This window comes from Lissotriton vulgaris, chromosome 10 (assembly GCF_964263255.1).
Source record: "Lissotriton vulgaris chromosome 10, aLisVul1.2, whole genome shotgun sequence".
Lineage (NCBI taxonomy): Eukaryota > Metazoa > Chordata > Amphibia > Caudata > Salamandridae > Lissotriton > Lissotriton vulgaris.
This window is the reverse complement of record NC_141698.1, coordinates 298,025,112-298,049,121: the sequence shown is the minus strand read 5'-3', so window position 1 is coordinate 298,049,121 and position 24,010 is coordinate 298,025,112. Positions and strand designations below refer to the sequence as shown.

Here is a 24,010-nt window from a genome sequence, read left to right as displayed (position 1 = left end):
AAGTAGTTAAAGTGTATGTATTGTGAAAAAACAAAACTGGAGTTCACAAGTTGTGGTTAGAATTGCAATCCATAACTCTCACAACAATCATGGAAACGAACATTCAAACATCAGATGCAATGCTTATCTAACTGTTCTGGGTTCTTCCTTCTTTTAAATATCCGCATCATAGGAATTTCTCTTACCTGCGTGAGGTAAATGGTGAAAATGTTAATTTATATAATCAGTTGTTTGAAGTTGGGGCAGTTGGGTACGTTTCAGAGAACATAAGGGTCTAAATCAGCTTTTCAAAGTTGATAAGGGGAAAATGGAAAGAAATGGATGATATTTGCATTACTGAGCCAGAGTGGCTGCAAACTCTCACTGACCTTCAAAAAATTACTTTTGCAACCAATTTGAAGAGGCTGCAGTATTTTTAGATCGAGCCTAGGCAGCGCATGCACTGTATCCCAAGACATACTGAACTCACTCTGTGGGCTTAAAGCCAGCCTCCAGCTTTTGATTGGCTGTTGTCAGTGTCCTTTAAAAAAGATTGCTTTTAATTGGATAATTCTTGCTAAGTGTCCCACCATTTTCTCAATGGTTAACTCCCATGGAGTATCGCCGCAGGACTTGTCTTCTTCCACTTGTGCATTATATTTCATGTCTTGGGCTTTTTTATGTAGAACGAGCACTTCTTTAAAGTGATTATGTTTTGTTGTTCTGTGTCAGCTCTGTGCCTGTTTCACGCTCTGCAACTTGCTGCTTTTATGAGGGTGCTCTTGCCATAAAGTTACGTATATGGGGCACTTCGCAGATCCCTTTAGCCTCATGAACTGCAGTTTCCTGTAGAGGCATGCATGCCAAACTCTTTGCAGCCCTGCGTCTGCCACCCACCACGAGGCTGGGAGATGCCCCTGGCCTACACCCATGAAGAGGGAAAGGTGCACCGCTGTGCAAGTGGATAAAGAGCTGCAGAATGCAGGTAAGGGTTTCTCAGCACCTGAGGCTCCCCGTGTATGCTATGCTCAGACACCAGCGGATTGAGAGCCATGCATGAGGTAAGTCACATCCCATCACATGGCAATCTGCTCACCACATGCATCGAGTGTGGGTTCTCTAACATCTACTGCCTACATTGAGCACACAGCATGCTCCAATCGCAGCTGGCCTCCAGGAAGCATAGCACACACCACTGCACCTGCTTCGCCTCCCAATGTGTAAGCCTGCCCAGAGCCCTAACATCAGTGTACTGACCTTCTATATCTGTTGCACATTCTACTTAACTGCCCCACTACTCTGGACCGCTATTCTGCTCCGAAGCCATCTTGTTTTTATTCCCCCAGATGCATGTGTTTTAAGAATACGCAGGTTATAATGTGAACTAACTCATATCTTTACGAGAATCTCTTTATTCTCTCTGTCCTTGTTTTGAGCTCTAGCTCACATGTTCTTTCTGATATTATTAAAAAAGCTCTTACTTTCCTTCACCCTCCTTTAACTGGAGGCTCTTATACTCTAGTTATTATGACCTTATGAAGTCACATGCCATGCTCCCTACAGTTCCTGGTAGTTGGCTTCTCGAGCACAGAGACCAGTGTCCAGACACATCAGACCCCAAAGAGAGGCTGCCAGTTCAGAGCCTGGTCCGTTACGGGCTCCGATTGTCCTGTGGTGTGAGGGTAAGCGCTCTAAGCACCTTGTGTGCTGTGTAATGAAGTAGTGCACCACTGTACCTTAATGTGGCGTAATTGGTGAAAGAGCCTTGCATAAGCGATGCTTAAACTTTTTGTTACAAGTGAACTGGCAGATGAATAACTTAAAGTAATTGTCAAGGACGACCGCTCTAAACACTTATAAGTTCCCAAAGACCGGACCTATTGGCAATTCCAATGACTGTTTTCTTTTCTAACTTTATTTCACTCTTGAATGCTTAAATAAGATGCTTGGAGAAACCTCCCCGATCTTTACTTGCAGCGAGTTAGATACAGGAACCTGGGAACATATGCTTTGGAGCTGCTCTAGCTTAATTTTATTATGGTAGATGGTTTTCCAAGAATATAGTCATTTTGGTGCAGGAGGGATCCGCTACCTTCAGATGAAAAGAGTGCTTTGGTGAGAGATTGAGTGGCACTTACCAAGGGTGATAAAGAACTTCATGGTTTTATCTTTTTGGCACTCTAGTGGTGGCTTGATCTATAATTCAACAGCAGTGGATGTCCTCGGAGATGCATAGGTTGCGTAAATGGTGCTCCAAAATGAAGTATGGTATACATGGAGAAGAATGGTTTTTTACTGTTGATTTTGAGCAGAAAATATCAGACAAAATGAGGGATTTTTCATTTTTAGGTTTGTTCATGTCGGTTGTGGAAGGATTTAGATATTTATATTGCTTGGGACTTGTATCTCAAAGAAGTATGGAGACAGCTTTTTGCACGTCTCATTCCATACACTATCCTCATTTGTTTAGGTATGAAGAGGTGTGGCGCAGCGGCCAGGGTGCATGACTCCGGAATCCGGGGGCTCACGGTTCGATCCCTGGCACCGGTGGCAGGGGTCGGCCCAGCACCATGTGACTCTGGGCAATAGCTTGCTTAATCTTCCTTGCGGCCCCCAGCGCCTTGAGACCCTTACGAGTGATTGTTCGCGCTTCTCAATTGTGGATTATTATTATTAACCTCTGAGGTTTCAAGACTGCTTTTTAATTATTTCGTAGTATTTTTGATACCCTAGTTAATTATGAAATTATTGATATATTTTGGAAACTTTATCGTATTTTGTCATTTATCTTTGTGAAAATATGGAGAAAATTAATAGTTTTGTTGCTATTTCTGTTTGCAAAAAAAGAGGGTGGTGATCACAAGTAGCCCAATTTTAAGTACACTTAAAGTAGGTTTTTTTCCCACCCCATATGAGTATTTCTTTCTTGCCTCATTCTACTGAGAGTTAGATAGGCACCACGCTGGCTCTTTTTACTTGCTTCTTCTTAAAGCTTTTCACAAAGTTTTTTAACCGGGGAGACTGAGGTAGAATATGTGTATAACTGTTTTGAATTTAAATTTGCACTAACCTTTCTAGTCCGACTTTGTGCACTCAGCATTCTCTCCACTTCCGCTCTCCTGTTGAGAGCCTCGTTTAACATGTTTGCCAACCTTCCAACTCTGGCACTCCTCTAAGAGGGGTGGAATTCCAGAATTTCACCAGAAGTGCGGCCATTTCTTGTCTGGCTACGGTCTAGTGGTTGGCGGCGCACACACTTTAAAATTTGCCCGCCACCGCGGACATGCAGCGAACATAGATATGCAACACGCTGCCTGTTTTCTTCTTTTTACCTGCTTTTTAAAGCTTTTAACTCTGTTTTTTAGAAGGGGGGGGTTGTACTGTGGATCTTTGTTTTTAACATCATTGCTGCTAGATTGGAAAATCGAACGACAGTTAGAAACTATTTAGACCTAGGTAGAATCTGCGTATAACCGTTTGAAATTTGAATTTGAATTTGACTAACATTTCTAGTCTGACTTTGTGCACTCGACATTCTCTTCACTTCCGCTCTCCCATTCGAGAGACTCCTATACATGTTTGCCAGTCTTCCAGCTCTGACCGTCCTCTAGGAGGGGTGAAATACCGGAATTTCACCGGAAGTGCGGCCATTTTTTGCTTGGCTGCGATCTAGTGGTTGATGGCGCCCACACTTTAAAATGTTCCAGCTACCGCGGACACGCGCAGCGGGTGCACCAAATGCAAGACCGCCCGCGCCCGGACCGCAGCCAGTGCAAGTCATGCTGCCCAATTCACACCAGGTATGCCATTAACATGAGATGTTTTATTTGACTTTAATAATGCCTCACAGAATTGTGACAGTTACATGCATCCTGAAAACTGGCATGGCCCTATTATATGAAGGAAATGCAAACTTGTACTTAATCCTCAACCAGAATAGTTTAAGAAAGTCGTAAGGCCCTCCAAATCACTTTTAGGAGGACTCCTAAATGCTCAATCCCAATGTCAGCATGCCCAAATCATTCATGATCTGATCCTGGATTGGAATCTCTGCATTCTGTTTGTTACAGAAAGTTGGCTTCTGGAGTGGTGTAGTCCAGACATCGCCCAGGCTCTCCCTCAGGGATACACCCTACACAGACAAGATAGGTTGGAATCACGGGGAGAAGGGCTTGGAATTCTCTACCTCAATGCCCTCTGATGCTCTACTTTCGAGATCACAGATCTGAAAGGGGCAGAAATGGAGCAAAATGATAGCCAATCCTGACCTTAATAACAAAGCACTAGACCTTAGACCAAATTTAACAGGAGATCCTACTAGGGATACACAATATTTTAACTCCTGGATGTCCATACTCTGCAATACTCTGCCCCCCCCCCCCAGTCAATTTAAAAAGGAAAAACTTCAGCACCAAAATCTCATCTCCATGGTTCACACAAAAACTGAGAGAACTACACCTTCAATGCAGACAGCTTGAATGCCGATGGTGCAAAAACAATAAACGAGAACAACTCTCCCAGTTCAAACAAGCCTTAAAAACATATTACCATTAAATTAGATGAGAAAAGAAAGCATACTACACCAAATTATTCGTGTCCGTAGACTCTGACCAAAAAACAATTCTAAAATTGAGAAATATTTTACGCACCCTGAATCACTTGAATGAAATACTCCACCCTCACAGACTCTCTGTAACCAAATAGCTGATTTTTTTGACAGAAAATTCAAAACATTCACATTGATTTTAAGGGGATACCTCTCCCCCACATGCAACAAGCATCTGAATCCCAGAACAAGGCATACCACTTACATTGGTTTCAAATGATTGACATGGAACAATCCCGCCACGCTATCCTTTCTTGCAAGTCAGGATCTCCTTTTGATCCCTGCCCCACAAAGATACTCCACACCATCATTGACACTGTTAACCCATTCATTAACAGCACAATTAATTCATCACCTTCACTAGCAGAAGTACCCCCTATTGTCAAATCGTGGCAGCTAAGCCCCTCCAGAAAAAGTAACTATCGGACCCTACTACTCTTTCTAACCTCTGGCCTATCTCTCTATTACCTTCCCTCAGTAAAATTACTGAAAAAATAGACAACAGTCAACTATTGACCTTCTTTGAAACCACTAACACACTATTTCCGACTCAATCGGGCTTCAGGCCATTACAATCTAAAGAAGCAGCACTTTTACATACTTTGGAGACCCTCAAATTAGCCCTGAATGAAGGTAAAATGCAGTAATGATTCTGTTAGATTTATCAGCTGCTTTTGATACCATTTCCCATGCTTTCTTATTACATCACCTCAAAGCATGCAGCATCTCCCATCTGGCTCTAGACTGGCTTGAATCATTTTTGACAGGTCGCCTTTTGAGATCTATGGGTAGCATGCAATTTCTGGCACCCCGTATCCATAAAGCGCGGATGGGGGGTCGTTCTTTTAGGTATTTAGCCAGCAAACAATGGAACGAACTCCCTATTGAACTTCGGATGGAACCTTAGGAAACTCTGTTCCGGCTCAAACTTAAGACCCACTTGTTCCCTAAAGACAAGAATTGAGGCTGGTCCTTGTCCTTCTCGTCCCCTTCCCTCTCTATGGGTCTGTGTTCAGGAGTCCTTGTGGACTGCATCCACAGCGCGGGGACGCACTGTTCTCTAGTGTAACCAGGCGCTTTATAAATGTTTGGTCACTCAGTCACTGTTAAAACCCCTGCACACAGGTGTCCCGCAGGGTTCTATATTAAGCCCAGTGTTGTTTAACATCTAAATGGCTCCCCTCATAGAACTGATATCATCATTCAATATTGAAACTACCTCATATGCATATGATTCTCAACTGATTTTAGCATTAGACAAACACTGCCAAAGCTGAAGAGAACTTCCAACATTGTCTCACACTGGATGAAGCGGAACCATTTGAAATGTAATACACAAAAGACAGAAATCATGCTCCTAGGCAAAGCTAATACTTTCACCCCCAGTCTCTGGTGGCCGCCTAACACCCCATCTACCTAATATGGTGAAGGTAGTCACCAATGTTTGGGAAAAGAAAACCGTCCACAAGCGTTATCAGTGGCAGGAAATGTTTTCAGCTGATTAAATCCCCAAAAACGTGTTTTGACCTTCTCCCAGTTACAGCAAGGAAAACTGTTACAGCAGCCCTAATCCCCTCCAGATTAGACTATTGAAATAGCCTATATGCGAGTGCCAACAAGGCAATCTTCAAAAAGCTCCAGACTGTTCTAAATGCAGCAGCCCACCTGTTGCCTAAATTGCCACGTCGTTCTTCAGCTTCTGCAACCTTAAAATCATTTGGCTACCTACATATAAAAGACTGCTATTTAAGTTACTCATCATCACCTTTAGCACGCTCAGGGCCAGAGGACCTAAATATTTAACATCCTGATTCACACCTTATGTCACCACATGTCCTCTTACGTCTTCCTCAGCTAATCTTTTAAAATCCACACTGATCAGATATAAAACTAAGGTTGGGTGATCAGTAACCGTTCTTGGCCTCCCGTCTGCTTCTGCACAGCGCCAAGATTCTCCTGCGGAGTGATCGTTGCGCTTTAGAAATAACACATACTACTACTGCTACTACTACTACAGTTTGGTTTATAAAGCCAGCTTAAACGAAGTCCTGCCATTGCAATGCATGACGGACTGTTTTAGATGTAAACGTACACTTTATCTTTTGACAATCAAATATTTATCTCATACATTCATTGTATACAGTAAGCAATATTTTTTTATTTTTGTTTACCTGAGCTACAATTTTTAACCTTTTCTCAGGACATTATTGTGAGACTGAACCTCACATATTTTCTTTTGAGCATTCATCTTAGAATCAGGCCATTCTGATGACAATTATGACCCTTTTCTATATACTATCTTCCCATGCTTTGTTGACCTTATTCGCAATACTCTACTCCCTACTTCTCTAACAATACCTAGTAAACCTCGTCTCTGATGCACTGTTCCCTCCTCATCCCATATACTTATCAAATCCCAATGTTCTGCTTCCTTCTCCTCTCCATATGTAATGTGACATTCATTACTGGTGTGCTGCTCCCTGCTCCTCTCACTATGTCTTGCTTCCATTAGTTCCAGTGCACTGATCCCTCCTCCTCCTCCTCTCTGTGCCATGCCAGTCCAATTCCTGATGCTTTGCTCCATCCTCCTATCCCCATGCCCTGGCATTCCTCTCTCCCACCAACAATTGGAGCACACCTTCTTATCAAGACTTGAAGTTGAGGCACCATGCAAAACATGACATATGTATGTACCCTGACTGACTGTGTCATGTTCACCCTATTGAAACCTTTCCTCAGTGGCCATCTTGGAGTTAGGCTGTCCCAGTCTCAGTGATGTACCTTTTCTATATTTATACAACCCCTCTCCATCTCTTCTAAATCTCATCTTGATACCCAGATTCTTCTTCCTCAGACTTTGTCTAGTCAACTTTAATCCTGAGCCCCCAATCCTTCCTCCTCTCCACATGTGTCTAGTTATACTATGATTATACCAACATTCTGGAGTGCACTCTCTTTTGAGTAATTGACATCAATATAGAATAGAAAAGGTTGATCTGCATTTCCCATGAAAACTTACTCAGTCATGGTTGCACGTTTGAGTCCTTTCTCTGGGTTGGTCATCTTGGAATGTGTCCTAATGCCAACATCATCCTTTTCTATATCTACAAACTGTAAACCTGTTTTTAACACCTTCATGCCTTATTACCATCTTCCTCTCCCTGGTGTCTTGTCTGAATCATTCCCGCTTTTTCCTCCTTTCCCCTTGTCTTGTCAGGCTCATTCACAATGACCCCCTTACTGATCTAGTCCCTGTGTATTGCCACCTTGATTACTAATTCAGCTCTTACTCCTCCTTTCACTGTATCTTGCCAAACACAAACATTATGGGATGTGCACTATATTGAACACTTGACATCCCGCTAGAACACAAAAGCTGTTTCATATTTCCCTTGAAAATTGACCCCGTCATGGCCATCCTAGTGACTTTATTTGTCGGTGGCCATCTTGAAGTCAGGCCATCCTGAAGACAACAATTTTCCCTTTCCATATCTATAAACGCATTCTCCATGACCTGTCAGCCTCATTCCTGATGCCCCAGCCCCTACTCACTTCCCAGGGGGGTCAGCCTCATTTCGACTTCCTTGCTCCCTTCTTTACTCCTTGTGGATTGCCTCATTTCAGATGCTCCAGCCACTCCTCCACCTTTTCTTTGTCTGGTCAGCCTCATTTACTGAATGACTCATTACTTCTTCCTTTCGTTGGGTCTTGTGATACTGCATTGATATCAACATTTTGGAGAGTGCACTCTTTTAATCACCTGACGTTGAACTACCATATGACATTATTCAGTATTTTCCCTGGAAAATGAACTGGCCATTGCCACCCTATCAACCCTTATTCTTCTGCACAACGATAATCATGTCATGGCTGACCCGATGTCAGTGATGCCCCATTTCTAAATAGACCCTCTCCTGGAGCCCCAATTTCTCCTCCTACTCTCTCTGTATCTTTCCAGCCTCATTTCTAATGTCCTGATCTGCCCGCCTTTTTCTGTGTCTTTTCATCCTCATTGACAAATGCCTTGTTCCATCCTCTTCTCCGTGGGACTTGTCATGCTACCCTTATACTATCATTTTGCCTCAACTAAACGTTTTTGGAATGTGCACTCCAGGTAACACTTGATGTCGAGCTAAAATATACACGTTTTTTTTCTTCATTTTTTATTGAGCAGAACAGATGGTAGTACATATATTGTGATATCATTAGTCATCAGGAATAAAAACGAACATTTTACAATAAAAACATTCTTATTTATTATTCACAAGTGGAATCTATATGGATTAAATAGCAACACACCTAAACATCCAATATTTAAAAAAGACATCAAAAGCCTGGCTAGATCTTACAATATTATAAAAATTGATCTTACTACTTAGATTTCTAAAGTGCAAAGGTGCTACATGCTAAAGCGATGCATGATTTACTTACCAACATTGTTAAAAGACTGTAATATTAAAGTGCCGTTGTGCCTTTTCTTAAATATACAGCAGAAAAAAAGTGCAGTGTGCTAAAGTGCTCCCTAACACATCATTACATACATCTCTAAATAATTATATTTCTATCAAATTTTCTCAATTTTCCAAAAACTTCCAAACACTTTTAATTTTTTTCGTTGCACCAACACTCTTGGCATAAGCTTTTTCAAATATCATAGTCCTTTGCATTTTATTTAACTATTTTGAATAGGAAGGTACATCTTCAGACCTCCAGTTTTGGAGAGTTAGTGAGTGAGCCACTAAAGAGCAAATCGCCGTGTAGGTCTCTTCGGTTTTGGTCAAATCAGACCTAGCTTTAGAAATGCCAAAGAGAGCTACCTCTGCCTTGGGGTCAAGCCTCTTCTTTATTGCCTGGCTTATTGCAGAGAAGATCTTGAGCCAGAATAGTTCGAGTTTTGGGCACGTAAAAAAAAAGCGAAGCCAATCTCCCTCGCCTTCTGCCTGGCATCGGAAACATTTATTTTCCATATCTGAATAGCGTTTGTTAAGAGTTTTAGGGGTGTAGTATGTCAAAGTATTGAGATAAAAAAGACATCCTTTTAAAGTTGGCTGCTCCTAGGGCCTTGCTTCCTAGCTGGTCAATAGACTGCCATCCCTGGCAAAAAAAAGAACAGTTGGTTTCCCGGGTAACTTGTTCAGGGAATTCTTCAACCAGGAGTAGCTCATTACACTTTCTCTATTTAGAATACCATTTTCCGACCCCATTTAATTTAGCTCTATATAGAGCATTTAACAGCTTTGTTGGAGCACCGCTTGACTATAGACTGTATTTAAATATTACATTTACAATCTGCAAATACTACAAAAACTCAGGCTTATTTTGATTGCCATATCTATTTTGAAACTCTTTCCAGGAGATTACTTTCCTATTAATTAAAAAGTGACCCAATTCCTCAAGACCACTGTCCTTTCATCTTTTAAGCTGGCTTGGGTGTACTTGGAGACTGAAAATGTTGCACTCTTCTAGCTTCAAATAATTAAATCCTGATGACCCGCCTTGTTTAATAAAGGACTGTAATCTGTAGGAAAAGTCTTGAACGGTCTTATATCAGGGTTTTTTCGGTAATTTGGATGTCGTTAAAAATATTAGAATTTGCAAAACCAGACTCCGGAATCATTCTATCAAGAAAAAACTTGTCTAATAAACCATTTGGTTCCAATAAGCGTGCTGTGAGATCTAAGATCGCTGCCTCATAAAAGGTTTGAATTCTTGGTAAGGCTAAATCCCCCTGATTAGTTTCCAACTGTAGTATCGGTAGCTTAACCCTAGAAGCCTTCCTACTCCAGACAACTTCCCTGAACATTAACTCCATCTCTTTAAAATAGTTGGAGTTAATCTTCAAGGGTAGGTTTATAAACAGAAATATTAATAGGGGAAGAATAGACATTTTTATAAGCGCTAGGCTACCTATTAGAGTTAAAGGGAAGAAAGACCACTTTTGTTCTGCATTGCTGAATAATTCAAGCTAAATAGCTGATAATAGTGATTGGAGACATAAATGCCCAGAAATCAGCTTTGTTCTGCTTTCAAAGCATGGGATTTTAAATTGGGGGGTAAAAAATTACAATCAATATTCAATGTTAAAACCTCAGTTTTATTTTGATTTATTTTATATTCCCTTATTAATTCGAATTGGCTAAATTCTTCTAAAGCCTGATCCAGATTCCGCTTATCGGGGCTCAGATACAGAATTATATCATCTGCAAAAAGGTTTCGTTTCGCCATTCCTTTAATTGGAGCTTTAATTTCTGTATTTCCGCTGATTCTAATGGCCATGGGCTCGATGAAGAAGGTGAACAAAATGGGGGACATGGGGCAGCTTTGTCTAGTTCCACAATTTATATTAACTGCCCCTATTTGATTGGCATTTATTACCACCCGGGCTTGAGCATCCTGATAGATGTTTATGATTTGAACAGGGAAACCACATTTTTCCAGTCCAATAAAAAGTGAGTCCCAATTGACCAGGTTGAACGCCTTTTCGGCATCGACCATCATAATCAGGGTTGGAACTTTATTGATCATCGAGGACCTTAATTAAAAACCCAGTTTTGGAGGATATAGACCTCCCCGCAATGAACTTGGATTGATCACTATGAATTAGTGCCTGAGCAATAGGGGTAAAGCGTTGAGCCCAGACTTTCATTAGAATTTTAAAATCAGCATTAAGGAGACTTATCGGCCTGTAAGGATTGACATCCTTATGATTTTTACCCTTCTTCACGGAACTGACAATTATAGATTCTTTAAAACTAGGGGGGGCACGGCCTCCGGATTTAATAGTGTTGAACAGCTTTGCCAGGAAGGGAGTCAATTTCTTAGAAAAAGTTTTAAAAAATGTGATTGGTAACATATCTGCTTCACAGGCTTTAGCCCCTGCAATAGATTTCACCACATTTATTACTTCTGTTTCAGATATATCAAGCTGAATTTGTTCGACTAGCAGCTCTGACAAAGTGTGAACATTTACCTCCTCAAAATATTTATGGATTTTGTCCAGTCCTACCTCATATCTAGTAGCGTATAACTGAGAGTAATGCTCCATAAAGACTTGGGCTATGCCGTCCTTAACCATTATAGTGTCTCCAGTCTTAGGATAAATAATTTCAGAAATCAGGGCTGCTTCTTGTTTTGTTTAAGTTGCCCCAGCTAGCATTTTACCAACCATTTGGCTATCCTCGTAAACTCGTTGTTGGTATGTTCTAGAGCTGCTTATTTCTTCAATTAAAAAAAACTCCTTCAGTGCCTACTTTGCGCTTTCCAGCTGAACTCCAGCATCACCTGTCCCCTAAGACTGGGCTTTTCTCAGGCACATAGCATTGTCCGCCACCTGCGGAAGTTTAGCGATCTTGTCTCGCCATTTTTTAGACTAGGCAACTGAAAAGGCGACCATCTGCCCACGTAAGGCTGCTTTGAACCCACCCCAAACTGAGAATATTTCTGCCATATTTTAATGTATCTTAAAATAGTCTAATATCCATTCTTTTATATCGACAACCCACTGAGGATCCTGCAAAAGGAGCCGATCCATCTGCCACCTGGATCTATTCCTCCTGCCCTCATCTATCTCCAACTCAATCTTAACGAAGGAGTGGTCCGAAAAAGAGTTTGCCCCTTTTTCAATACCTGAATGTTTCAGAGATCGTGATATAAAGAAAAAGTCAATTCGGGAGGCCGTATGAAATTTGCTAGAATAGCATGTAAATTTACAGTCAGTTGGATTAGAGTGACGCCAGGGATCTAGCAAAAGATGTTCCTGTCTTAAAGCATCTAAGACTTTTTTGGTTTAAGGCTTCAACTCTTCCTTATTTTTGTTTGAGGTGTCTTTTTAAGCTCTTGAATAAAATTAAAGTCTCCACCCAAAATAATCTTTCCTGGTGCCCCCTTAATATCTTACTGATCTTTAGTATCGCTCTAGTATCATCTACTACTGGACCATAATAATTTACAAAGTTTAATATCATACTGCTTAAGTAACAAGAAAATTGGTAGTGGTGCTTCCCATACGGAAAGAACCGCACATACACTAGCTCTCTTTAGTTGAACAATAGTACTTAGTTTAGAATGTGAAATGAAATCTTAGATTTAAGAGGGAGTGCTGCATAGACCACTATCACTCACTACCAAGAGTGACTAATGCCCATCAGAGATTGGCAATTATTTAACTACAGAAGAAGGGGTCAAGAAGAGCACAATCCTTAAGAACAAATGAGATTGAATGACTTATTAGTCACAGTACATAGGAACATCAGTCCAATTTACAAGTGTCATAGAGTTTTCATATTTAGACAGGATAACAAAGCAAAAGTTCATATTATAGTTTTCTTTATTTGAAGTTACATCATTAAAATAAGTGTAGAATCAACAGAAACAGCCACACGTGTTTCGTCGGTACCATCAATCAGTACCATGACTTTCTCAAGGCTATGCAAAAAAGTAACCAAGATGCGTCGAGGTCTTTTCTGTGAGATAAAATATGACTATGAGGTCAAGAACCATAAATGTATACAGTTAAGATGAACACAAGGACATTGACTTCCAAAGGTAGTCGGAATCCAATACAATAGTTTTGACCGAATAGAGGTCACACCCTGGCCGGTGTGACATATCACAATGTAGATCAGGATTGATGGCCATCCACGCTCTAAAGCATAATTGATGTCAAAGTCAATTTTTAGTATTGTAAACCCAAAATGCTAAGATTAAAGCCCCGACAGAGAATAAGAAAGACAGCAGTCCCAGTGAAAGAACCGATGTCAAGTCGACAAATATAAGTAAACACGTCGCCGAGGTTTCCTCGGTCTCGTTACTATGCGGACCTCTTTGCTCATTCGCAGCCTCTAGATACTTTGGGGCAGCGCTCCAGTTTACTGATACCCATATGAAAACTCTATGACACTTGTAAATTGGACTGATGTTCTTATGTACTGTGACTAATAAGTCATTCAATCTCATTTGTTCTTAAGGATTGTGCCATCATACCGCTTAAGTTGGCCTCAATCCAGATCCACCTTCAAAAGGGGTCTCTTTGGACTTGGCCAAATTCCCACAGAAGACCTCTACAGAAGCAGATAGCTACACCTCTTTTTGCCAGCCCAGCTGAAGCAAAAAAGGCATGGGAGAAAACTCTTGGAAGAAATAGCTTTGAGGAGTTGGTTTTTAAATGAGTTTTCTTGAAGAAATAGTACCTGGGGTGAGAAGGAAGCCAGCCACCTAATTAATCCTCCATACTTTTGCTTGTTAAGTATTCCATTGACAATACAATTAGATGAAATTTCAAATAGTGAACGATCATTCCCACAATCCTGATGATCTTTCCCCCACTGCCCCTACTGCTGCTCTTTTTACTGCTACACCCTTTTTTTGGTCCCTCTCCTCCCCCCACCTCACACCCCTCTAGAAATGTGGACCATCACGCTGACCACTTCTCACCCCCACCTCAACTTCCCTTATGGGTGCCATGGACCTACACCCTCAGTAACCCTCCTTCCCCCAGCAATAGTGAGGAAGTAAACTATGAGTCCAGCTTATCAATTAATTGTGAAGCTGAGATCTCCTTAAGAAGACCCTGAACATCTTATAAATTAGAGAACATATTAAATGTATCCCTCACAAGAACATGTAACTTGGATTGCTGGGCTATCGGCGCCTATGCGCCTTGAGCTTTGAAGAGAAAGAGTAATTTGACAAATTATTTGCGCCTATTAGCAGTAGCTGCTGACATATCAGAGAATATTCGACAATTTGAAATTTCGTTAATCGAAAATTGTCTTTGTTGTATGGCTTTTGCCAAAATCCTTTCCTTGATGCGATAGTCAGCGAAGTTAACTAAGATGATGTGTGGACTGTTCGAGTTAGGCAACGGATGAAATTGAATTATGTGGGCCCTTGTGATCGTGAGATACCCATTATGTTCTGGCAATACCCTTTGTTTGATAAAGAATTCTACCCATTGCGCCTTCTGGGCTCCCTCGCTCCTCTCGGGAACCACAACTATTCTCAAATTTGAGCGCCGTGAATGGTTTTCAAGCTCTTCAAGTTTGTTCTCTAGTGTGTTCTTGTCCTTAGTGGTTTCGTTGACTTTCGAGAGCATTGAGCTCATTTGGTCCTCTAATTAGGCGATCCTTGATTCGGCTTCTTGAAATTTTACTGGGAGACAAGCAACCGCTTCTATTTTGCCAAGGCACTGATGGAGAGAGGCTATCTCATTTTCTTGAGACCTCTATATTTCTCTTATCTCCTCAAGAATTAAATTCAGCACGATCTTCATATCCATCTGTTTTGTGAGGGCTACATCAGAAGAACCATCGATTATCGATTCTGTATCTCTTTCTGTCTCGCCAGAGGCTGACCTTATGGTCCCACGTTATTGTCATCCAACAGCTGCAGCAGTTCCTGAGCCCCTGCTAGAAATCCTGTTCCATCCACCACCGGAGTCTGAATCTGCATGAGCTGGGTATGGAGCAGAGGCGTGACCACAGAGAAGGAAGAAGTTACCTGGGTCGTGGAACTTTGATTCAGTTCTTGTGCCGTACAGCTGAGAGGGGAAGCAGACAGGATTTTTACTGATGTTGATGTAGATGTAGAAGGGAAACCAGACTGATGTCAGGTGTTGACAGTATCTGCAATCACCACTGCCCTCTCAGCCTGTTGTGGAGGTTGGGCATTAAGTTGGGGAAGGGCCGCCTGAGATTTCTTTTTCACAAATAATGGAAATTCTTTTATGTTTTTCCCCTATTCTTTACTGTTTCCTGCTACGGAGTCCCCTTCCAACCTTTTCTCTGTAGTTTCAATATTCTCTATCGGAGGCTGGGCTAGTGGAGTCCCGGCTTCCAGAACCGGCTCGCCAGGTTCCTCAACCGGTTCCTCTTCTGAGCTTTCAAAACTTCAATTAAGGCAGGGACGGCTGACTGAAATTCCAGCTCTGATCATTGAGGGAGGCGGTTTCGCCTGCGGCAGGCGAGTTTTAGCCTTTAAACCTGCCGCAGAATCAACTTTAGGGACAGGATTGTTGCTTTTATTTTGTCTTCCCATCTTTAGCTCCCTCTTACGAATGCACAGCAGTTGTTTTTTATTTTTATTTTATTTGACCCCTTCCTCTCCCTATCATAGATTCAAATTTAAGTTCATACAGTACACAATGAGTTGAAGGAGGGTAAGTTTAAAAATAGAAATATGGAAAAATAAATCTGCTTTCTCTGTTTTTAAACTGCTAAATCGCCAAAGCAACCTTTCTCTAGGACAATTCTAGAATCGCCTCACCTCCTCAGCATCCAATGGAATGAAGCAGAGCAGCTGCCCCTCCAGTCAGTCGATCAGTCGAACAGCCAGCCTTTGCTCCATTAGCTCGATTTTCAGTCAAGCACCGGCTGACCCAGCTCCAAAAACTCCGAAATCCCCCTCCATTTAATTGCTCTCAGCTTCTATGCCTCTCGGACTCCAGCTCCCAGCTCCTCGAAAGAGTCACTCGTGCCGGCTCCGCTGCGCTGCCTAAACCCAGATTCAATCAGTTACTCCAATTCAACCTGACCCTTCTTGACAGAAAGCCGCCAGAGCATCATAGCACGCCCGCTGAGCGCCGCCGAGAAACACAGCTCCACCTCGAGCTGTGCCGCGCGGTTCACAAACACCGAATTGCCATTGCCGGGGGACAGAAGTGCGGTCACCTGTGGCTACCCGGAGGCGTGGTTCACTGCAGCCGACATCCACCTCTAGCAAAAATATACAAGTTGCTTGGAAATTCTCTAGTAAAAAAACCTAAAGCCTATGGCTAGGGTTTTTTTTGTTTATTTCCTATCTTGCTGTGTGTCTACCTTGCTGGTGCTCTTTGAGTGCCTCGAGAATGTCGGGGTAAATTCCTAAAATAATGTGGGTGATCAGATATCAATTAGAGAGACATAGATACCTCCGCACATGACACATACATCCCCACGGCCTTTGCACACTCAACCTCACATACTAAGAAATGTGAAAAGGCACATGTAAATTGCACTTTCAACAAGGTAAATCACATATATTTAGAGAGTGTGTCAACCAACAAAGCTAGTAAGAGTGAGCTTTAAGTACTATTGGATGAAAGCATAATTTCTATATGTCCGTGTTTGCATTACCACATTAGATCCAATGTTGGTTTTGGCAGTGCTTGCTTGTTATTACTTTTCAACTCTTTACTTATGTTTTTTCATCATTTTCTTCTCTTATAATGTTTCACAACCTTGTGGCTAGCATGGATGCTTTCCCCATGCCTACAAAAACAAACTGAGTAGATGTGAGACTTTTGATAAATCACTGTTGTATTTACATTTTGAAATCCAATGCAAGTTTCGGGTTTCACCGAAATGCATTCCTTTGTGCCACTCCAACCTCATATAAGGATTTGAATTTGGATAGGGATTTATGTATTCGTGTTTGACACCCTATTTGATATTGGAACACCTTGTCAGTTTTCTCTTACTACTACAGATTAGTCAAATCTGTAATCAGAAACCGCATTGACGAATGCATCTTGTTTACATTTTGTGATTCTGTTTTTTTTGTATTAAAATTACTGAATATAGAAGGAAGTAGTGGTGAATGAATGGTGTTGAGGCTCGCATTTGCTTTATAATATTGAATTGTTGTCTATGTATGTTTTAGTGCATAATGGTACTTGTGTTATCAAATGCAATTAAACATTATTATTTATCATTAGCCATATGCAGGAGTGTCGAACTACAAGGAATGTGTTCCCTGTTCTCACCTAAATATAAACCAGACAACGAAATTGCATTACCCTCTGTCACTGAACTGAAGATTCCATTTCTTTTCTCAAGCTATTCCTTTACATTACCTCTTTTGTGTAGAAATGCCTTATTTAACAAAACAACTCAAAGTGACGTATTTGCAGCTTTTAACAATTCTGTTTATTGTTTACTTGCAGACATTTTTGGCCTCTAAAAGATATCAGCTTAACAACCAACCAGGTGAGAAAGCAACTAAAGGAACCACATGCATGCTGTGTAATTAAAGGATATGAAAGACTTTTTCAATTTAATTGTGCTTGTTTACTGTTGTAGCCAATTCTAACACAAGCATCACAGGACTCGCTGTGAAACTCTTGTCCTGCCTTACAGCTAAAGCAGACGCAGCAGCCCATCAGATTTCAGGACGAGGCAACAGGGAACACATCCCACCAAAACATACCTAGCATTCTGTACATTGGACATAATAGATTTCATGACTTTGGGCCTTAGTCCAGCCACACCTCCAGGTTGTGATGGTTGTCTTTCCATGTCCGTCTTCTCCCACCTTCACTCTCTTGGAGAGAAGGCTAATGCTTTCCCCAACCTAATCTCTTTTTCTCCTTGTTTATTGATTTTGTTTGTGGTATATGTTATCTCACGAACAGATCGTTAGTTCTGGGTTGTATCTCATGTATCAGCTTCATACTTGATATATAATGCCTAAGAATGTTTGCAATTGTGCACATTGAAATAATTTACCACAAAACCCTGTGAACTAAGGGTGGTGGCAAAAGTGGGTTGGTGAGAGTGGAGTCCCAAGGGGCAGAGTCAGCGTAAGTCTGTTTATAGGCTACCACTACATGTGCAGTTATCGTTACAAACTCGGCCACTAAAGAAACTGGCAATATGAACTAATGCCACAGTGAAGCTCTTTTCTTCTAGCTTACCTGCTGAATGTTGAGATTGTCTGCGGGTAATAAGTTAGTAATGTAGGTCAGATGAAAAACAGAGACCTCAAGTCTCACTCATCGCGAGTGAAACTCGCACATTTTTATGCTGGGATGACCTGTCACTCACATGGTAAATGTCACACATTCTAAGAAAGTCTAAGACCTGATCACGAAATGTGACTCCCTTTAGAGCTCTTCTTTGTTCACTGCAGCTCTTGGGGGTTGCAGATGACTCCTGAAGACCTCCCACCACAGTGGGAGCACTCATAAAGAACCCCTCAGTTAATGAAAAGAGTGCTTCTCCATAACCAATGTAAGCAATGTGTCTTCTTTAGTGAGCGTTTGTTATTCAGTCAGTTCACTCATGTCACATCTTGTGTCGTGTTAATGTCAAAAGTCATGAGAAATCACTTTCTGTGATGTCAGGAAATATGCCATTTAGTTCTTACTCTTAGACATTTTCAAAACTTGAGTGCTGTGGAAGAATGTATTTACATTAGTTATCAGCGTGCAATCTTCTATTCACAAGTTTGATTGGGAATAAACTATATTTAACATCAGGGAGGGCTGTCTTAGAGCGTAGTGTGAAAGCTGCAGGTCAAAGTTTTGTATCCTAGTACCATAGCTCAGCGGGTTGATGTGTTTGTTGCATCCCTTCTTGTATGACCTGCTGGCAACCAGTTCAAATTATATTAAAATAACTCAGTGCATTAAGTACAAGCTACATATATAGGCAGGTAACCAACAACACTCTTGAAACCTCATATGCATTAGCAATATATGTTGCTAAAATGCATACCATTGAGTTGGGCTATCATTGCTACCTTTTAAAAAGCACCAAAAAGAATGGGGTTTGTATTGTGCACTATATGAATGTCTACTATTAGTTAATTATCCACACAGACCTATACAACGTATGTACATACAGAACAAACATAAGCCCTCGTGTGTTACATACATATAGAGCATGCATAGAGTTGCACAGCTGGTAAACAGAGCTAGAGAGGGTAAAACACATTCATACCTCTCATTTCTTTCCCATCCTATGGTGCTGAGTCTGGATGAAAGGTGTGACAGTGTTCACTTGTCTTAGCTTTGACTTTTGACACTGTGCACCTCCAGGACACAACCCATTCAAATGAAATCCTTAAAGGGAGGCATGTACAGAGAGGGTGGTGGGGGGCTCGAAAACCCAGCATCCCACTACAGGTGGCTGCTCAGTACAACGCAGCAAGCATTAAATGCTATGAATACGGGTGTGAGTATAGCACTTGCAGTTTGCATGAGAAGCCAATAGGGCGGATTTGTAGGGCCAGAATTTCAGTCCCAACATGGGGGAGAGGAGCTGGCCTAATGCCTAGGGCAGTCGACCTCAAATCTGGGTTCGAGTCTCGGCAATGACGGTGAACATCCTGTTATTCTGGGCAAATCACTTAATCTCCCCATGCCTAACAAAAATGAATGTGGCCTCAAGTAATGCAACCAGCGCTATGTAAAGCGCTCTGATACCTGATTCGGGTCAAGTTCACGCTATATAAAACTCTATAAAATAAAAAATAAAAATGAAAAACTCTCACTGGAACAGTCCAGCCCGGACTGCCAAGCCAGGTCCTCCGAAGTGTATGCCCAGACATGGGTCCAGTGCTCACTACACTACTAGATTCAAACTAGCCTGGCTGATGATGGATGAATCCCCAAAACTGGTCCCAGGATGCTTGTTTCCAGTCCAGGGAGGACCTGGCTTGGCAGTTCGGGCTAACTGTTCCCATCAGGAACAGGGTCTAGACTAAGTTGCATATGGTTGGGTTCAAACTGGGGTGGCGTGGCAAGCAAAAGAATGATAGTTTAAACCCAGATCCTGGTGACTGGGGCAAATGTTTGCATTGTTCAGCATTTTTTTCATCATTTGTTCCTTTTGCTTGTGAAAGAAAGAGGAGCAAAATTATTGCACTTGTGAAGATGAAGAATAAATTAGAATATTAACTAAAGTTTGATAGAAGAATCCATAAAATCCTGCATTTGGCTAACTTGCTAACATTAAATACTTATACTTACTTAAATACTTGCTAACATTAAAAAATAAATAGAATCTTAAAGGATAATGATTAGTTTTACAGACTGACAAATACCCTGATTTGCCCTAAAAGAGTTAAAGACCAAGTTAGAGAAAGACAGTCCTTGGAAATTAATAGAAAGCGTGCCGTGTGCAATTGTATTGTCACAATGGATAAAGCCAATGCAAAGTTTTGGCTTTCAGCAGAAATTCCTCTGTGCATACACTAAAAAGACCACCATTATTACTGCCAACAACCAGAGGTGAGTATGCAGAAAAAGATGGGAATGGAAATACCATGTATAGAGCTGAATATCCCTTGTTAGATAAGGGCTTAACAATCTCGAAAAAGTCTTGTCATAAAAAGATGCCATAAACTGTAAAAAAAATAAAGTATAAGAAATGATTGTGCAGGACGATCCCCACATGTCTCGTTGTATAAAGAAATCTTGGGGACATTCAGGAAATTTCCTTGGGAATGCACTCCGCCCCTTGCTTACCATTGGCTTGGTGGCTTGTAACTCACATTTTCTGCCTTTGTAGTTGCTGTCTTTATTTTTTTTATGCTGTTCAGCATGAGTTTGTCCCTCCCAAGGCACAAAGTCTTTTCACACTACCTCTCCTTGTATTCTTCCACAAGTGCTCCTTTCTGTAAACAAGACTGTAAATCTTGTTCTTATCTGGACACATTTGCTGTGCATTCAAAGACAGAGGTCCAGTGTTGGTGTTTGCTTTTCTTTTACTGACTTCAAAGTGAAAGGATTTATATGACAGTCTTGCTGGACTCTACTCCATTCTGCACCGCTCCACTCTATGCCACAGCACTCTATGCCACTCCAATCTACTCCTCTCTAATCTGCATCACTCAACTCTATGCCAATGCACTCTTCACCACTGCACTCTACACCACTCCCGTTGAGGCCACTCCATTCTACTCTGTGCAACTCCACTCTACACCACTCCACTCTTACACCACTCTACATCACTGCACTCTATGCTAATTTACTATACACCACTCTCAACACTGCGCTCCATGCCAATAAACTCCTCACGAATGCACTCTATACTGTACCACTCTACTCTAGCCCCTGCACTTTATGCCAATCCACTGTATGCACTCTAATATAATTTGAAGCACTGCACTCTAAGCCACTGCATTCTACTCTGCACCACTGTACTCAACACGACTGATCTCTATGCCGCTCTACTCTATGTTACTGCACTCTCAGCCAATGCACTCTACGCCACTCTACACCACTTCACTTCACTCCACAACACTCTACTTTGCAACACTGCAGTCTATGCCACTCGACTCTTCTGTACACTACTTCACTCAACACCACTACGCTCTAATATACACCACTGACTTTTACAATGCCTCAGTGTACGTCACTGAATTCTATGCCAGTGCACTGTACTCTACTATACTCTGCAACACTCTACACCAATGCATTCTACACCAGTCCACTCTACTCTAAACCACTGCACTGTCCACCCCTCAACGGGACACCACTCCAAAACACAACACTCTATGCCACTCCACTCCTACAACTCTCTACTCCACTCTTAGCAATTCCACCCTGCACCACTCTCCTCTATGCCACTAACCTTTAGCCATGCTGGTGTACAACATGGCAAAACACATTGGCATAATCAATTGTTCTTGTATTGGACAGACCCATTGGCTTTGACAGTGTTTGTAGCTAATCATCCACCTTTAGATTAAATCTAGTGCATCATAGGGGTAAAGAATTCTAAATTGAGTGGGTTTTCCTACCACCAACATGGCAAATATCTTCTCCAGAATTGTACTGAGAATATGCTTGCTTGGTAGGTGTATATATTTACAACAAGGGGTGGTGAGGGACAGAGTCTCTGAATTAAGCAGAAAGCTCTCACCCAGTCAAGAGATCAGGGCTAGATCCAACACCGTTTTTTAGCTCACTGCACCATCCCAGTTTCAGAACCTGGCTGTATGCAAATTAGTCTGTTCCTGTCCCAGTGCATGATGGGAACAGGGCAAACCAAACTACAAAAGCCAATTCTTACACTGGGAAGGAAACAAGTCCCTTTCTCACTGCTCCATCAGGATTCAAGCAAGCCGGGCCGAAGAGGCTGAAATGCCAGAAACCGGTCCCCGGTAGCTTGTCTCCTTTCTGGTAAAGAATTGGCTTGGTAGTTTAGTCTGCCCTGTTCCCATGATGCACTGGGCCAGGGACAGACTGATTTGCATATAGCCAGATTCTGAGCTGGGATGGGGCAGTGAGATAAATAACGGTGATGGATCAAGCCCTGATCTTTGGACTGGGTAAGAGTGGTCTGCTCAATTCAGACACTCTGTTCATCACCACCCCCTTTTGTAAATCGTGCTTGGTAGGTGTGACAGTTCTTGAAGGCACGACCTGTCACAAGCAACACACATCTTTCAATAAGCAGGGAAATAGACACCCTCATATTTCTTCTCTTGCCACAACACTGAATTTTACATTATCTCTCTGTTGTTGCTTGACTGCTCATAAGAGTCCCAATTTAACTGCGAGAGATGCACCATCTGTGGACAAAACTGGTTTACCACAAACTGAGCTATGAAGAAATTACTTCAAGTCTGCAGCACAGAATGAGGCTGTGAAACACAACCATGACAATAAATGTACGATTTTTCCCTGCTTTCAGAGGCTCTCCCTCGTCAGTGACCGGTGCTTCCTCTCTGCCACAGAATGCCTTCAGAAGATAATGTAAGTGACTTAGCAGGATGCCATTAATTTGAAGAAGATTGTGTATATTTTATTTCTATAACTTCATGTATAAAAGCAAACAAACAATTATACATCCAATGGGTTGTTTAGCTTTCAGGCTATATTCCTCTCTGTACAAGGTGGTTCCTACACATGGGAAGGCAACCTTACTCTGGCAACAATACCATATAAACTAGTTTAAGCCTTATTGGAGAATGAATAGGGGTACTCCCCTCAGTGAACCTCTCCTTTTCAGGGAGATATCTTTGAGGAAGGAAGGAATGGCAGGATGATCTGATGAAAGACTGAAGATGTAACGAATTTAGGAAAGAGGCAAATGCAATTTTCCCTTGTAGCCTACACTTCATAAACATTAAGTACTGGTGGCTTAGTACTATCATAAAAGTTTGGGATTGACGCGGCTAGGGCGACTGACTCCGGAATCTGGGGATCACGGTTTGATCCCCGGCACCGGCGGCAGAGTAGCCCAGCACCATGTGACTCTGGGCCCCCAGCGCCTAGAGACCCTAACAGGTGATTGTGCGCTTTACAAATGTGGATTATTATTATTCTGTCACTTTCAGTTTAGTTGCATACATTATTTCATTGTTAGCACTATTATCTAATGGTAGCCTTATACTTGCATGACTGTCTGCATGATCGTTCCAGAACTGTATACGCAATCAACCGATTGATTGCCTGTGTGACGAATTCCAGAAATTCTTAAGGATGTGTAGCCTACAACACAAAGGCTGCATGACAGTTTGTGATAACTTTATAATACAGATCGCATGGAAAACTATTTTTAAACTGTGTGTCAGCTAAATGAGAAATAGCATGACAGTTCTAACTAAATGTGCATAGCTATTGTCTCTAATGTTGCAAGTATCTAACAGAGTAGAGTGTGGCGGCCCCTCCACAAACCGTTTCAATGTGTTATATTTTAGGGCCTCATTATGACTTCG

General features: G+C 41.7%; 1 protein-coding gene across 1 annotated transcript in view; it reads left to right on the top strand.

Annotated features, from left to right (window-relative positions):
- Positions 1–24,010, top strand: part of ALS2CL (ALS2 C-terminal like) — a 719,895-nt gene that overhangs the window by 658,265 nt on the left and 37,620 nt on the right. The window contains exons 24-25 of the mRNA XM_086941072.1: positions 17,505–17,547; positions 22,984–23,045. Coding sequence (XP_086797198.1) covers positions 17,505–17,547; positions 22,984–23,045 — 105 coding nt within the window. The remainder of the gene's footprint in view (positions 1–17,504; positions 17,548–22,983; positions 23,046–24,010) is intronic.